Source organism: Pinus tabuliformis, chromosome 3_1 (genome assembly GCF_031772625.1).
Source record: "Pinus tabuliformis cultivar Carrire ecotype Pingquan chromosome 3_1, CPIR1, whole genome shotgun sequence".
NCBI classification, from domain to species: Eukaryota; Viridiplantae; Streptophyta; class Pinopsida; order Pinales; family Pinaceae; genus Pinus; species Pinus tabuliformis.
In genome coordinates, this window is record NC_142301.1 from 308,206,024 (window position 1) to 308,224,097 (window position 18,074).

The 18,074-nt window shown below is 41.3% G+C and overlaps 1 protein-coding gene across 1 annotated transcript; it reads left to right on the top strand.

The window, feature by feature from the left end:
- Positions 1-17,214: 17,214 nt before the first annotated feature.
- On the top strand, positions 17,215-17,646 carry LOC149187016 (uncharacterized). The gene has a single exon (XM_089409527.1). The coding sequence runs from the start codon at positions 17,215-17,217 to the stop codon at positions 17,644-17,646; it is 432 nt and encodes a 143-aa protein (XP_089265653.1).
- The last annotated feature ends 428 nt before the right edge of the window (positions 17,647-18,074 follow it).

The following is an 18,074-nucleotide window of genomic DNA, read 5'->3' on the forward strand; positions in this document are numbered from 1 at the left end:
ATCATCCAGAATCTCAAATTTTGGGGCAGAAAGAGGTAGGTATTCAAACAAGAAGAACAATTGCAGAAGCCTCAAGCTATTTGGCTTTTCTCTCCTCCACTGAACCACAAAATGTAAAAGAGGCATGTAAAGATGAATGCTGGGTCAAGGCAATGGATGAATAACTTTAGCAGATTGAAAAGAATAACACTTGGGAGTTGGTTCCTAGACCAAAAGATAAGAATGTCATAGGGACAAAATGGATCTTTAAAAACAAGTTGAATGAAAATGGGGAAGTTATTAGAATCAAGGCCAGACTTGATTGTAAAGGGTATGCTCAACAAGAAGGAATAGGCTTTGAAGAAAATTTTGCTCTCGTTGCTAGACTTGAGGCCATCCGAATGTTCCTTGCTCTCTCTAGCTTTTAGAAGTTCAAATTATTTCAAATGGACATGAAACCAGCCTTCTGAATGGAGACTTAGAAGAAGAAGTGTACATTGAGAAACCAGATGGTTTCATTCTTGGAAATAATCCAAATCTTGTATGCAGACTAAAAAAGGCTCTTTATGGTCTTAAAGAGGCTCTAAGGTCTTGGTACTACCGTTTGGACAAATACCTTCATCAACAAGGTTTTTCAAAAGGATCAGCAGATAGCAATCTTTATATAAAAATTGAAAATGACAAATTGCTAATACTTGTTGTGCATGTAGATGATATTATCTTTGGCAGCAATGAAGAAGCTATGAGTCAAAACTTTGCCTTGGTGATGCAGAAAGAATTCGAAATGTCATTACTTGGAGAGCTGACATATTTTCTTGGTCTACAAATCCAACAACATGAGGTGGTATCTTTTTGTCTCAAACCAAGTATCTCAAGCAGATCTTGAAGAAATATGGCATGGAAGATTCGAAACCAGTATGTACCCCTATGGTTACAGGATGCAGCCTCAGTGCAAATTATGAATCAGCAGCAGTGCATCAACCAACCTATAGATCCATGATTGGAAGTGTGCTTTATTTGACAGGTACCCGACCGGACATCATGCATGCAATGGGAATGGTTGGAAGATTTTAGGCAAATCCAAAGGAAACTCATCTTCAGGCAGTGAAGAGAATCTTCAAGGAACTCAAAACTATGGCTTATGGTAGCCAAGAGATATAGATCTCACTCTTCATGCTTATACAGATGCAGATTGGGCTGGAAGCATGGATGATAGAAAGAGCACAAGTGGTGGTGCATTCTTTATGGGTTCCAGATTAGTATCTTGGTTCAACAAGAAAAAAAGTTCGATTGCTCTATCTACAGCTGAAGCGGAATATGTGGATACTGCATCTTGCTGCACTTAACTGCTTTGGATGATGCAAACCTTGCAGGATTTTCAAATCACTTGTACACCACCTATCTCCATCTTATGTGATAATACAAGTGAAATCAGCATTTCAAAGAACGTAGTCATGCATTCAAGGACCAAGCACATACCTATCAAATATCATTTTCTCCGAGAACAAGTGCTGGAACAAAAGGTCAAGTTGGAGTATGTTCCCTCTAAGCAACAATTTGCTGATATACTCACCAAACCACTGCCCAGGGAAACTTTTGAATACGTCAGACAGAAGCTAGGAGTAGTTGATGCATCATCTTGTTGTTAAAACTTGTCTGTTTCAGAGAAAAATGGGTGTACGCGAGTTGCCTGAGGAGGATCCGCGTACATACACTGGTTTATGTAGAGACAGTCGCGTATATGGAGGCTTGATGGATATCAGTAGGGACAGGCTCTGGATGAAGAGTCTGATATGGGTCTGACAGAGACCATCTGACACAGGTTCAGGGGGAGCAGATCAACATCTAATGATGCATTGTTGGCATTATCTTAGAAGCTTTTGGTTCAAGTTCACAACTGTTGTTGGCTTCAGGTGGAACAAATGCAGAGGGACAATAGAAGGAAAACATGGTTGCTAATCTGAATGGTGATTGACAGATGTTGCTGATATTAGTTATTGGTGACTTTCATAAGTCTTGCTCTAGATATTTCGTCTCTATGTCATGTATCTCTTTTATGGTGTCAAGGTCATGTAACGGCCTATTTTGGTTTCCCCACTATGCCTGGGATGAAGATGTAATGTACCTGGTTGACATATGTAAATTTCTGATGTATCCCCACTTGGTTGGGTGATGGATGTATCTATTGAGTCTTTTGATGATAGGAAGGTCTTTTATGATGTATAAGTCATGGTTCTTCTTGAAGAACATCTTTTTGCAGATCTTGCTTATAGTCAGGGGTAGCCTGGTCAGCACAGCAGGGCAGAGATTTCAGCATGTACTCAGGGGGAGCACAACCCTTTGCCCTTGATGACAAATGGGGAGAATGACTTTGAGGATCTTGGGGTTGCGATCAAGTCCAAAGGGGGAGATTTTTGGCATTGTGGCACTGATTTAGAGCTATGGCATGGGTGTTGTCCTTGATGGAAACTCACTTTGGTGATAGATCCCAGTACAGGCTCTTAATATGAAAGAAAAAGATATATATGCAGGTTCACCTGGGCAAAGGCACGTATACACGCGGGTTAGACGTTACAAAGGCGCGTATGCGTATACATGCACTTTCACGCAAGGAAAAGCGCGTATATGTTGGAGAACTTACTTTTGGTCCATGGTATTTAGTCCTTGGCATTTGAACCTATGGTTTTGGACCATGGTATCTTGTCAGAAGTATTGATCCCAAGTATTGGGTCCATGGTATTGTTTTATTATGGTTTTGGATCGTGGTATTGTAAAGGCCTAAGACTATAAAAGAGGAAGGAGATCGTTTGGCAAAGTATCATTGGAATTAATTGAATAACTAATAAAGGGCTAGATTTGGAATATTGATTATTGGGTTATGCTGCAGATTTGGATCTAAATAAAGGAGGAACCTGAGTGCAAAGAGAAGGATAAGTTCCATTGATGGGTCATAATCTTAAGGCTTGAATAATTGTATCTTTGTATGATTTTGATCCGTTATATGTGGTGCATGATTGATCTATAAATCTGGTAATCTGGGTTAATTAAGGTTTGAATATTTGAAATTATCCTCTATAGATTTGTACGCAGGTTCAGTGAAGTGAAGGCGCGTATACACGCTGGTTCTATGAGTAAAAACAACATATACGTAGGTTGGTCCAAACACAGAAGTGTATGCACGTAGGTTTCTGGTTATTGAAGTAGCGTACATCTCTTGAGTTGTGTTCTAGCTGCTTCTGTTTGATTGGTGCAGTGTTCTGGGTTCAGAATTTGGTGTGTGATTACTGTTACTGTGTTCTGGGTACAACTGTCAGAGAAGTATCTACTTGATTCAGTTCTAATTGGTGAAAAGGAGATTGTTTGATGCAGAAATTCTTGATGATTGATTGATGTTCATGGATCCAGTCTAAAAATTTATGAAACGTGGTCCCTGGAAGAAAGAGAAGGTTGTAGCCTTCAGTAGGCCAGCACCTACGTACTAGTATCTTGGCTAGTGCAAGAGCTAAGGGGGTTGTAGCTCCCTTCCAGGAGAAGCTGGAGAACGAGAGAGGGTTGTAGCTCTCTGCAGGTTATAGCCTGCATACTGGTAAAGGGCTGCACCAGTACATTGTAAGAAGAAGTTTCAAATTAAAAGAAGATAGAGACAAATTGCAGCAGGTGGTTTTCACCCACATTGGGTTTCCACCTTATATCTTGTGTTCTTGTGTGTGATTGTCTTCAGCTCTGTTTTACTATTTCTGGTTACTGTTTATTTGATTCTGATACACAGATTAATGATCAACATCTATAAGATAAATTAAATTATAAGTCTGCATTGTATACGTAGGTTTCCTTCTCTGTAGTTGCGTATATACGCGGTTTTATCTAACTGAAGTAGCGTATATGATCTGGGTTTAAAAGAAAATAATTGACTTGATAATACTGATTCACCCACCCTCTTAGTATTATTTCCAACAAGAGAGCCCTCTCCTGACTTATTAGGGCTAGCTACTAGGTTGAGCACGGTTTGATGTTGGCCCTGGATCCTACCTTTTCAGCCTGAGGTAAATCTAGGCTCTAACATAGTGGCAACCATACTGGGGACTAGATTATTTGTTTGTTGGTATTCTTCATTTTATAAACTATAGACTGAGCCCGAAGATTAGCCAGGTAGCCTTCGAAATGCTTTTGCTTTGCATTAGCGCAAGTAGATAAATGCTAATTCAGTCAATCTCCAGTCTAGTCTTATAAACAGAGTATCTAACTTGCAGATCACCCCAGTACATCTGAGAATTCTAAGCTTTTGGATGATAATTTTAGGATTTGATAGGTTGAACAAGCTGTTAATGTCCATTTGCTTTCTTGGAAATAATAACACACTGGCTTCCAGAAGACATACTAGAGCAAATCCGGAACCTGATCCCCCTCCTGTCTACGAAAATCCCAATCTTATTCCAAGAATCGTTTGCTAAGGAAGTTCTATCATTCCTGTGTTCAAAGCTCAATCGTGTCCTACTGGTTTTGAGTATCTTGAGGATCTTGAATTTGATGAGCACTTTGAGTTGTCTTTGTTTGAAACCAAATCTGAAAGCGTTGTTACTTCAACTACCTTAAATCCTAAGTTTGTTAGAAACCTTGAAACTGAAAGGGACAATAAATCTATTGATGATTATATTTTGAACCAGCTCCAAACTACAATTGTGGCTTTTAATATTGCTGATTTCTTAGAGACTGCTTCTGCAACCCTTGGGTCATCCGCAATTGGATCTAGTTCAAGAATTCCCACCGAACCTCCTTTCATTCCTACTATTCCTGTGCAGCCTACTGTTTCTGATAAAAAATATGTAGTAGTATTGCCTCCATCTACTCCTTCTACTCCTAAAAAATCCAATATTGCTTCCCCTCCGCATACACCTCCTCATACCCCCCATACATCAACTCCACCCACTCCCCCAACATCCCCAAGGCCGATTGAAAATCCACCAAGAGCAATGGCTGCTCATTTTGCACCTCTTGTACTGCCTCAAAATTTGGATGATATGCCCGCCGATTATCAAAGCAAAATTCATTTGTTTGATGGTGCTACTCATGGTGTCATAGCTCAGCAACATGTGGACAGAATGACAGATTTCTTCGATCTCCATGAGATTGATGCAGAAAATGTAACCATGAGACTCTTTGTACAAAAATTTGGTGGTGAAGTAAGGAAATGGTTCAGAGCCTTACCGGCTGCAAGCATCACTACATTGGCCGATCTACAGAGACAATTCTTAGACCACTGGGAAGTGAAGAAAAATCCCCTTCAGATTCTTTTCGAGTATGAGCACATCAAACGAAATGCTGGTGAGTCTGTTCAAGATTATTGTATTAGATTCAATTCAGTTTACAATGCAATCCCTGATCATATAAAGCCACCCATGGGGCTAGCCTTGATTAAGTTTCTGGACTGTTTTGATACTGATATGGCTTATCAATTAAGAGAGAGAGATCCAGTTACTTTGGAAGATATGCAGAAGATTGTGGTTAGTGTTGAAGCAAATCTGCAGGCCAAGAGAGCTAGAGCAAGAGATGAAAAGAAAGTCACAATAAAAGAAGAGTCTTCTTCGTCTGATCAGGTGCTTCGAATGGTGGAGCAGATGCTTGATAGAATGAAGCTTGAAAAATCTGAACCACCAATCAGAATTCCTAACTTCCGTGGCCAGCAGTAGCCCCAATATAGGATCAAACAAAGAGAGCAGCGAGCCCAAGATCAAGCAGCACAGCAACAAGTGCAGACACCTCTACAACAAAATGTGGTACTTGGTCCAGAATCACAAGAGGAGGAGAATGTGATTGGAGAAGAAAATCATTTCTTTACGCCTGATGACATGCCAATTTACATCAATGAAGATGAGGAGTATTCCGAGAATCCAGCTGAATGAGGGGATGAAAAAATTATTTTGGCAAATGAGACAGATCTTGAGGAAGAGTCTGATGATTACCAAAGAGGATACATGAATGTTCTGTCAGCTCATCAGCGACAATATTCACTTCGAAATAGAGATGTGCCTGTAAATCCAATTTAGAAAAGGAAGGAGGCAGCAACGTCAAAGAATGATCCTCCTAATGTGCAGAAAAAGGGAAAAGAGACAGCTGATCCTAGCACCAGCAAAACGACATCAACAAGTGAAAGACTAAATCAACCAAATGTGTCAAAGGAGAAAGCAGAAAATAAGGATGTTCTAGCAAAAGAGGTAGAAAAAATTTTAGTTTTTAACTTAGAAAATGAAATTGGTAAGTTGAAAATATCCATTCCTTTGACCGAGTTGATGAAGAACAACAATTATAAAAGTCAGGTGTCCAAAATTTTGAGTTTAGATCCATCATCCGACATGGTAAATGTGGAGGATGATAGTCCTGAGCTGATCTTTGGGCCAGTGTTGGAAGGTCAGTCCCAAGATAGTGATGTTGCCCCTTTCTATATCAGTCTCAGGGTGCATGATTTTGTTTTACATAATGTTATGTTTGACTCCGAAGCTTCTCATAATCTTATGCCGAAAGCCATCATGGAGAAATTGGGATTGGACATCACTAGGAAATACCATGACCTTTACTCTTTCGATTTCGATAGAGTAAGGTGCATTGGGCTTATCAAGGATTTGGTGGTCAGTTTGGATTAGATTCCATGGATGTGGTGGTGGCAGATATACCTCCTAGATTTGGCATGCTTCTTTCCAGATCTTGGGGAGCAAAGATTAAAGGGAAAATTCAACTTGATTTCTCCTATGCTATGATTCTCGTGTTCGGTCAGATGAGGAAAATATACTGGGAACATAAAATGAAGTACATGATCACCAGCAAGGAGAAACCGATAAATCATCCGATAAACTATGTACATACTGATCTAGAATCATTTGTTTTGTATTCAGATAGTTTTAATGATGTAAATAGTCAAATAGTGGAAGTAGAAGACATTCCCGAGATTACTGAAAATTTTAGAGAAGTCTTGAGATAAAAACGACAAAAACTTGATGGTACTGCTAAACAATCAGCAGTTCGACAATAGCAACATATTTATGGACAACAAGGAAAAGAAAAAGAATTTTAGCATTTGGAAGAGGATGAAACAGGCCTATGGAGTATGGACTTTGATGGCGGTGTAGGAAGGGAAGGTGCTGGAATTGGTATTTGGATACGCAGCCCAGTTTTCGCCCCAAACAAAGTGCCAAGCAATGTAAGGGTCTACTCTTATAAATTAGCTTTTGTCTATTCAAACAATGAGGCTGAGTATGAAGCTTTGATTGTTGGGTTGAAAGTTCTTAGAAAATTAAATGCTAATAGGATTTCCGTGTATGGCGACTCCGAGTTAGTTATCAAGAAAGTGATAGGCGAGTACCAAGCTAAGCATCCACGAATGTAGGCCTACCGCAATGCGGTGTTGGATATCTTGAAGGTATTTTCTGATTACACTATAACTTGTGTGCCCTGTGCTCAGAATGTCATTGCAAATTCACTTGCAATAGCAGCAAGCAATTTGAAAATTCCAATGAATTCAAACAACAAGTTTGAGATTCATGTGAAGCATCGCCCGACTGTCCCAAACAATAAAAGGTATTGGAAAGTGTTCCAAGATGATGATGAGATCAATGAATTTTTGAAAAATAAAGGTAAATTCAAGGACATTTCTATTGATATGGAGTATGATGATGGTGATGAGAATATGGAAGTCCATCAGATGGAAGTTTTGCAGCTCAAAGACAACATCATTCCTAAAGGTCTAATACCTTTAGAGGAGCTCTTCGATTAGGATGATGTGGCTAGAAAACCGACCTTGCTGCCAACCGAAAAAGGGGTTGAGGACGTGAACATCAGATCAGCTGAAAATCCCAAGATGGTGAAAATATCAAAATAATTGCCCCCACAGGTAAAAGAAAAATATATCAGTTTGTTATCCTCTTTTACTGATGTATTCGCTTGGGATTATTTAGATTTTAAGGCATATGACACAAGCATAATTGAGCATGTGATCCGATCAAGCCAAATCAAAAGCCTTTTCGCCAAAAGCTATGAAGAATAAATCCTAAGCTGTTGCCCTCAATTGAGAAGGAAGTGAATAGGTTGTATAAAGCTGGTATCACATTCCCCATCAGATTTTCAGATTGGAGTTCAAACTTGGTGCCTATCTGCAAAAAAACAGGTGAGATCTGGTTATGCATTGATTTTAGAAATTTGAATAAAGTTTCCTTGAAAGACAATTATCCATTGCCCAAGATGGATCACATACTTCAGCGAGTAGTTGGAGCATCACGGATGTCACTACTCAATGGTTATTCTAGTTATAACCAAATTCTGGTCCATGAGGATGATCGTGACAAGACAGCGTTCACCACTCCATGGGGAACTTTTCATTATGCAAAGATGCCGTTTGGATTGAAAAATGCTGGTGCAACCTTTCAGCAGGCGATGGATATAGAATTTTCCAATGAAAAAGATGTTTTTCTAGTTGTTTATCTTGATGACTTAACAATTTTCTCTAATACAGATGAAGAGCACCTCTATCATTTGAAGATTGTTTTTCAACGGTGTAGGAAGTATGGCATCTCGCTCAATCCAAAGAAAAGCTTGTTTGCCATGGATGAAGGCAAGCTTCTCGGGCATATTATCTCAAAGGAGGGTATCCGCATCGATCCAGCTCAGGTGGAGGCCATTCAAAAAATTGATTTCCCACAAAGTAAGAAAGAAATCCAATCCTTCAATGGTAAGATAAATTTCTTATGTCGCTTTGTGGCCAATCTCGCAGAACGCTTAAGAGAAATCACAAACATGCTGAAAAAGGATAGTGCAGTAAGGTGGACCGAGGAAGCAATTAGATCTTTTAATTTGGTGAAATTAGCTCTTTCTTCAGCTCTGGTTTTGGTCAGCCCGGACTATACTCAGGATTTTATTTTATTTTCCTTTGCCTCGGATAATACTATGGTAGCGGTCTTGATGCAGAAAAGAGACCAGCTCAAGAAACCAATTGCATTATTTAGTGGGACCATAAGGGATGCACCATTGAAGTATAATATTATTGAAAAATAGGCCCTTGTATTGGTTAAAGCATTGAAATATTTTCAAGTTTATATTTTGCATTCTCACATCCTTGCTTATGTTCCTAATGCTGCTATTAAGGATGTCCTAGTCCAAATAGATCTGGAGGGAAGAAGAGGCAAATGGATTGCTGCCTTGCTGGAATATGATGTAGAAATCAAACCGACGAAGCTCATTAAAGGACAGGGGCTGGCTAAACTTATGGCTGAGTCAAATCTACACGCTTTGGACATTAATCTAATTGCTGCTATGTCCGAGGAAGATGAAGAAAATCTGCCTACTCAAGTATAAGAAATTTTCCTTCTTTCTCCCTAGTATTCGGACATTGTTTATGTACTTCAAAATCTGTCATCACCTCCTCGAATGGCCAAGAAAAAAAGTAGAACAATAAAATTGAAAGCTGCAAGATTTTGTGTCATGAATGGTGCACTTTATTTGAAAAATCCTGGTGGTGTTCTGCTGAAATGTTTGGTAGAAGAAGAGGCAAAACAAGTGATGGAATATTTTTCACAAAGGAGATTGCAGAGGCCATCTTTTCTGGAAGACAACAGCCAATAAAATCTTGAGAGCGAGGTACTATTGGCCAAGTCTATTTGCTGATGTGTGCAAAATAGTGGCCAGCTATCATGAATGTCAAATTTTTCAAGGTAAGAGGAAGTTGTAGCTGTTAACACCCAGGTTGTTCCCTATGACTCCCAAGGGAATACGGCCGGGGTAACCACTAACCAATCTTTGGATTACAGCTTCTAGCCAAGCTGTGATCAGAGAGGGCTCTCTCTTAATGATTGTTTCTGTTCTATTGGTTTTTAGGCTAGCTGTGAAATTCAACTTTGGTTTAATTGTTTGGTTGGAAAAGGTTCAGTCTAAACTTGTATGCTCTTACCAAATCTTATATAACAATGGGCAATGGAGTCAGTGGTCCTTTGGTTTGGTGTGTTGTGTTGATACAGTAATGAAACTACAGAGCAGGATAATTGTCTGGGAAACAATGCTTTGGAATTGAGTTTGGGTGTGATATGGTCAGGATAAGAAAGGCAATTAAGAATCTTTCTGTAATCTGATATGAAAGAAAGCAATTGTTACCTGGAAGCATTGAAGAATTTCTAGATAACTTTCACAATATGGAATTAAATATAACATGAGCATTTAAGAATTCATGTCTGTTTTAATCCTGAAGAAAACATTTGCAGCAATATAAGATTGAGCACAGGGTGTGAAGAAACATGTCCTGAACTATTCTTTTTCTTTATCGCTAGATATGATGAAAACGTGAAAATGAAATAATACAGGGAAACAAAACAGAGTTTAAAGAAAACATATCATTCCACCAGACAACACAGGGGTTCTGCAACAACACTTAGATTATCAACAAGACACCAGAGTTCCAGGAAATCACTGAGCTGGAATTGCTCTTTGTATTAAACTTTTCTGAAAGTACAGAGTATACATGCCTCAGAGTAAAATTTACCAACCCCTTATGCGTTACTAAGGGGGGGTATATATACAAATTTACATTAGAAAATATCTGAATGAAGAGTAAATGCTCTATAAATGTCCTACCAACTGCTGGAGTGCAGCAGCTGAAAGAGTAAATGTTGTAATAACTTATAGTCCCTTAGCTGTCAAAAATGGTCAGAGACTGTTGACTTGGTGGCAATTGGAGTCGGTTGGCGACGCGCTGTTCAAAACTTGGCTAGCCATCATTGTCTATGTGATGAGTCACTTTTTGGCCGCTCTTTAAACGCTAACCTTTTTGCTGTCTGTCTTCTGGTGACCTGGAGCTGTCAGTGGCCGAATGACTTGAAGCTATCGTGGCAAAATTTGGAGCATGGCCTGCCACCAGTCCTCCTTAGGCATTTGATGTCTCCGAATTTTTATTAGAGTCTCATTGGCCTCTGTATACCGCCAAAAGTTAGGAGGAGTTTCAAACAAATGATTTGCCTCACTTTCAATGAAGAATAGGCCTTCAAGTTTAGTGTACAAGCTCTGTCCTGTTGGAGGCCCTGTTTCCTCAGGAGTACTGCCAGATGTAGTGATTTGATTTTCAATGTAAGTAGCCATCCTGTTGGTGAATTGATCTCTGGTAATCAATTTCCCTGTGCTGTTCAGCAGGCCAGGCAATCCCCTTGCTTGCAGCATTCCCATTTTGAGTTTATACTCCTCCACCTCAGCCTGTATTTCATAGCATTTTCTTTCTACAGTCTGTACATAACTTCTGAGAGTTAGCACCTTTTTAGTTGTGAGGATGGCCTCTGTTCTGTTGACGATGCCAATGGCTGCCAGCTCCTCTTTGTCTTGCCTGTTCAAAAAATCTATCAGTTGGTTTGCCTGCTCAGGTCTGTTTCCCAGCACTGTTTTGGCCCTCTGGATTTCTGTCTGTGCTTGGCCAATTAAATCCATGTACTCATGGATTGTTTTGATGGATTTCCATTGCTTGGTGATAGCTTGGGTAATCTTACCCCACAAAATTCTTTTTATGTCGGCCATGGTACTTTCCAGATTGAGCTCCTTTTCCAGGGCCTTTATTTTATCCTTCAGGGCCTTAATTTCTCTGCCCTGCTCTGCTACTGTTACCTTTGATTTATCATATTTGGCATCTATCTCTGCCAATTTTTCTTTTGCTTTCTTTATTTCATCCGCTTGGAGCTCCATTGCCTTGACAGCCTTGGTCAATTCTTCTACGCTCGGGTGTGCATCTGGAGCTGCTGTTGTGCCTGCTGCTTCTGTTGTGGGGGCCACTGTTGCCCCTGAAGTTGTTGCTGTTGTTGAAGCTGTTGGAGGAGCCTGGAGTGTAGATTCCCCCTGTTTGTCTTGTAGCGTTCCTTCCAGCTCTTTCTCCAATTCTTTGATCCTCTGATCTTGCTGTAGAAGGAGGTCAAGTTGTTCATTAAGCTGTTTTTCTTTTTGTAGTTCTGCTGTCTGAGGGTGTTTTGTAGGTAACAGCCCCAACCTCTTCTTCATTGCATTCAGATCATCATCTTTCTTCTTTATGAGGGCCTTTACACCTGTTGGATCACTAGGATCATGCCCTAGATCAATAATAATCTCCTCCAGAGACTTTATTCTATTGTCCTTGGCCTTAGAGGACATCCTCTCAAAATCTAGCTGAGTGTTTGTGTTCTTCAAGGAATCTTTCAGCTCATGGGCCAATGTGGCCTTCTCTACCAATGTGGCATAGACCATCTCCCCAGTCTTCTTGTGGAGTTCAATCTGGTCCATAGGATGTATGTCTTTAGCTAGGACCTCCACCCTTGTTTTGATGAAATCTGCAGTTGTCATTGGCTGTGGCCCCTTGGGTTTGAAATGGCTGAATATCATTTTTTCTTCCTTGAAGTCATAGACCGACATCAATCTTTCCTGCTGGGCTGGTGTAGCATCTATGAACTGTTTGTAAACCTCAGCCCTTAATAACTCATTTGCTGCCTTGATCTATTTAAAAGAAGCCTTAGTGCCTTTAGGCTTCTGGCTTTGCTGAGATGAGGATGACACCTCCAAACCAAGCTGTAAAGTCTGCTCCTGCTGAAAGGAGCTTGTCCCTGTATGTTGGCTTCCCTCCCTGTCCTTTCCTGTGCTGTTTAAGACATCTTCAGTAATGTCTTCCACCTCAGGGAAATCTGCCCTTTGTCTTTTGGCCTCTGGCTGATGGGAAGGTCCACTAATAGGAGTGGACTCTTCTCTTTCTCTTTTAGAACCCCTCTCCTCATGGGCTGGGGTTTGCAAAATAGGTGTTGTAGGAGTCTCAGTTTGTGGAGGAGGAGTTTGATCTTTCTGCTGCTCTGTTTGTTCCTCCCTCTGCAGCTCATTTTGCTGCTTAGTTTGCTGTTCAGTTGAGGGGGCTGCCTTCTCTTTCAGTGTTTCATGTTCTGCATCCATTATGCCTTTGCCTTTATCCACTGCTGCTGCCGATGTAGAGGGTGCCTGTGGTGTTGTCCTTGTCACTGAGGTCCCTTCTCCCACTGAGTGAGGCGGCCTGAAAGGTACCTGCTGCACATAGTCCAGGTCAATAGTCTTCTCAAGCTCTTTCATGTTTTTAAGCATTCTTTCTTCTTCAGTTAAACTCTCCACTAGAGTGTCCAGCTGCCATTCTTGCAAGTTGGCATACTTTTCTATGTGTGGGTAGTGGCAGTGCTTAATACCTAGGAGTCTGTACTTGTTTCTCCTAGCAGTGATGAAACCTTGAGGGTCATAAGGGACCCATTGAAAACTATAGGACAACTTATATTTGTCCTTGAGGATCAAGTCCGCAGATTCCCATCCTTCCTTCTTGTTCATAATGAAGGGGCCCAACTCATTTTTGAAATTAAGGTGGGCCTTTTTCTTGGAGCTGTGGAAATGGGTGAGGTCTGACTGAATTAATTGCCTGTAATACTCCAAGGCAAATAATCTCATAGGTACATACTTGGGGAGCCTGTATGGACAGAGCTCACAGCCATATACTCTGAACACAGTATGGTGTTCATATAGGTACCAGTCACCTATTTTGTACTTCTTAGATAGCTGCATAGCTTTCTTGATCTCATTAGATATTCTAGGTGGAGGGGACCTCATCAACATGCAAGAGACTGGGTACACAAACTGGTCAACAAATTCACAGTAGGTATAGGGTGAATTTGTGACTTTATGATAAACTGAGGTCCAGAAGATGACAGATCTTCTCTCCCCTTTATTATCCAGCCTTCTGATGTAGCATGGGAAGGCTTCAGAATGATGAAACATGACCAGATGGTAGATGTAAGCTGAGTATCTGAAGACCCCCTGTCTGTCCACTTTGCTTAATTGATCATGAATCTTATTGGCTATAAACTTAGCAAAGTTATACTTTCGGGCAGGGGGTTGACGCGGGCTGTAAACAGACAGCAACACTAGCATGGATTTATCCACATGCTCACTGTTTTGGTATCCCAATACATAGGCTATCATGTCTAGTAATAGCCTGCTTATATCATCGAAATGCTCCCTCGGATAGGGAGGTGGCCCTGTAGGCTGGCATTCAGGTCTCATGAAGTTCCGGGTGACCTTTTGCAGCTCCTCACTGGTCATCTTATCACCAGTTTCCAGCAAATAAGTTGTGGAGAACGGGATCAGCAACTCTGTCTGATCAAACTGTAACATCTTGTTGATGGAGTCAGCATTTACATAGAAGAGGATCCTCCCTGATGGAGTATTGACAACTCTGTGCTGGACATCATAGTGTTCAACACATAGGTGAATGATTTCAGGGAAAACATTCACAGCTGGGAGACAGTAATAGGGCAGGTTTGACTCCCATATCCCATGTGTACCATGCCCATCCTTATAATATTCCCTTAGTTGAGTGAAGGTCTTCAAGAAGTCCCTGTCTCCCTCAAAGTCCTCAATGAGACAATCCTTGTCAATGAATGGCAAGGCCTCCAGCTCCTTGTTTGTTTGATTTAATGGAGCTACACTGAGGGAAGAGGATGCAGAGGCTGCCATGCTATAATCTGAATTTGTGCAGGTGGAGGTACTGGCTTGACAAGTCTATAAAGACTTAAGTAGCAGGTGAACTGTAAACACCGTCTGGTGTCCTCTTTTAGTGAATAAAGGCAAACAGGTTTGTAAGTTGCTGCAAGATTCACAGGGATGTGAATTGCTAATAGATAAGTTGCAGAGATATTGATGTTTCTTTTTATAAAGAATGTAGGTGGCCTGTACTCGGCAAAAGGGAACAATGCCGAGCACCTCGGGGGCAGTTTTACAGTTTTAGCCCGCGGACCGATCGCTCCAATGTCGAATTGTGGTTTAGGGATGGTGCAGATTGCTTGGGTTTAGTTTAGGTAATCAGGCAGAACTAAATTAAGTAGTTTTACCAGTCCTTTAATGATGATTTTTACAGATAATTGGAATGCAGGGGCAAAGTGGGAAAACTGGCAAAATACCTGGAAAAACCGACTCGGAAGCTCGCGGGCGGGGCTGTGGAGACTTAGTGCCGTCGAATTTCGAACTTTCAGCGGTTGAATCGTCGAATTTGATGGCTAGCTGAGAAAATTCGCGGCAGCTGTTGGCAACGGATAGTTCTCTTTTGCATGAAAATGACCGAAAACGGCTTATTTAGTCGTTTAAAACGTTAATTTTGGTAAAAGTGTGCACTTGGCGCTTTTCCGCCGATGACGTCAGCATGACGTCATGGCGGGACCCGGGTACGGAGGTGACGTGGCAGCGAAGGTGTCTGCCAGGGTGGCAGGACATGGTGGCGGGCGGATGCGGTGGCAGGTCCGCGTGGAGGGCCACGGGACGCTGGGGCGGGCACTGGTGAGGTGACGTCAGGGTGACGTGCCAATGACGTAGGAGGGAGGGTGGTAACAGGGGTGGCGGTAAGCGGGTTCCCCGCACCACCTTTGGGCAAAGGCGGTAACGGGGAGGGGGGCTCCGAACAACCCCACCGCCTGCCACGCGTCCCCTGTACGGGACGGCCAAAACCACTTTCCCCGGACGCTAAAGGTCGGCAGGTCGGGGAGTGAGAATGACCACCCACCTTTAGATCAGGGTGGTGGAGATCGGACGTCTGGCGGGCTCTCCGACGGATCGAGCAGGTTGGGGGGGGGGGTCCCGCCGGCACCATAAAATATTCAATTTAATATTTGGGGCGGAGGACTATAAAAAAATGGGTTTTTCATAGTGTTTTGGGTTTTCTGGGTTTTTTGCAAGGGTTTATACAAGAAAAAGGGGTTTTGTGTGTTTTTTAGCAGAGGGACGGTGAGGGTTGAGGGGAAAGATTTCTGCTCATAACCAGAGGTTAGAGCACATCCAAGACAAGGTTGACCACAGTCCCAGATGGACTGAAGTCCCCTTAGACCTTTATTTGGCTATAATGCCAAAAGGAGAATATGTAGATAATGCTGGGATTTATACACCATGGTGTTTAATACTAGTAGGGGAAAGGTATGATAGGGGAGTTATATAGTAGAATTAGATGTTAATATGGATGAGGAAGGCAAATGAAGGGGATATCACTAAGTTTGTTTGAAACTCACTTAGTTTAGAGAGTAGATCAAAATGAAAAGAAGTTTACATAGGAAATGTGGCTTTCACAGCCATAAGAACCACCATGAAACCATGAATTCTTCCAAGGATCCCAACTGGTGAGGGGATGTTAGTAAATGACATGAAAGGGAAAAGGGAAGTTAGACATGCTCCCTTGCTTGCTGCAACTTGATGCAGAAGAACACCTTGTCAATTGATTGACTTTGCTTTGGTAAACACAGTTAATACATCTGCAATGGTAAAGATGACCTTTCTGCAACCCCAACTACCTACCCAGCTACTTGCCTAGCATTTTTTATTTCTTCTTGGAGGGTGCACTTGGACTTGCAGACCCTTACTTGCCTTTTCTTTTCTTTGGCTTTTTCTTTTGCTTTTCTACCTACTTCTACCCTTATTGCTTCCAAGGTCCCAGATTAAGCAGTTGGGAGCCTTTTCTTCTCTACCTGAACTACTTGTCTGCCAAGATTAAACAATTTGGACAGACTTCTTTCTCTAATCTATAACTGCAATTTAAAGCATGGCATGATCCAGATTAAACTGTTGGATCATCCATCAAAATTGAAACAAGGCCATCAAAATTGAAACAAGGAGAAGCTCTTTACACACCTTGTCTTCTCTTAGGAAATATGGGATCTTTGGATAATCAAAGCTGAGCATATTTGGACTTTCCCATGTCAATCATGAAATATGAAACCTATTGGTATAGGTAGCTAACAGTAGCCTTTACCACTCAAGCCCATTGAAGTAAGCGCTCCATTTCAGCAGTGGGGCTTGGATTTTATTGGTGAGATTCATCTTTCTTCTTCAGCACAACATAAATGGATCCTCACAACGATGGATTATTTCACCAAATGGATTGAGGAAATTCCTACAAGGCAGGCCACCGATTCGGTAATTATCTCATTTCTTGAAAACAATATTTTGTCTTGTTTTGGATGTCCAAATAAGTTGATCACTGACAATGCAATAGCCTTTAAATTGAAAAGAATGATTGACTTTTGTCATAAGTATCAAATTACTTTGGGGCATTCAACTGCCTATTACCCACAAGGTAATGGTTTGGCAGAATCCTCAAACAAATCTCTTGTCAACATCAAGCTACTGGAAACTAACAAGAAGAGTTGGCACAAAAATCTGGTCAATGCACTTTGGGCAGATAGGGTAAGTCAAAAGAAATCTATTGGCATGTCTCCTTTTGAGCTTGTGTACAGTGTGGACACAATCTTCCCGACCTCTTTGGCAGTCTCAGTGGTTAAAATGTTGCAAGAAGCTGGCAGTGAGGATGATAGTTCGCGGTGGAGGATCAACCAAATGATACATTTGCAGCACACTAGAGAGGAGGTATTTCAGCATACTTCCAAGTTGCAAGAAAGAATTAAGAAGACATATGACCGAAAAGAAAAGGCGGATAGGTTTGAAATCGGAGACATAGTGCTAAAATGGGATGCAAAGAATGAAGAGAAAGGTAAGCATGACAAATCTGAAAATCTTTGGAAAGGACCATACAAGATTGCAACACATCGGGGCCAGAATTCTTTCCTTTTGCAAGAGTTGAATGGTGAAGACTATCCTGGCGGGCCGGTCAATGGTCAGCTCCTCAAACGGTATATTATGTGATCTGTTTTCTGATGTCCTATTCATCATTGTATATACCGGTTTGTTTAAATTCTATTGCAAGAGTGTATTGTTTTCATTCTTTAGTTTGGGGCCCGAGGTGAAGGCTATAAGACTGAGGTTTGATTTTAGTTTTGGTTTAGTTCATTAGAGTCAGGTCTTTCAGTCAATTTCAGTCTTGAAAATGAGTCCATTTGAGTCACGTTCAGTCCTAAAATTGAGTCTTTAAGTCAAGAGTTCAGTTTCGTTTTGTCGAAGTTGTTGACTCCATAGCCCAATGGATGAAGGCACTGCCTGCTTTCCCAGAGATCTGTAGTTCTTGGCACCTCCAAGGAGCTACCATCCCCATTGGAGCCAATGTTAGAGTTGGTATTCTCATCCCTCCGTCAGAGATCAAATCCTTTTGTTGCATTTCATATTAGGTGTCCCAC

Coding starts and splice junctions, on each gene's coding strand:
- LOC149187016 (XM_089409527.1), top strand. CDS start 17,215: ATGTCTCCTTTTGAGCTTGTGTACAGTGTGGACACAATCTTCCCGACC.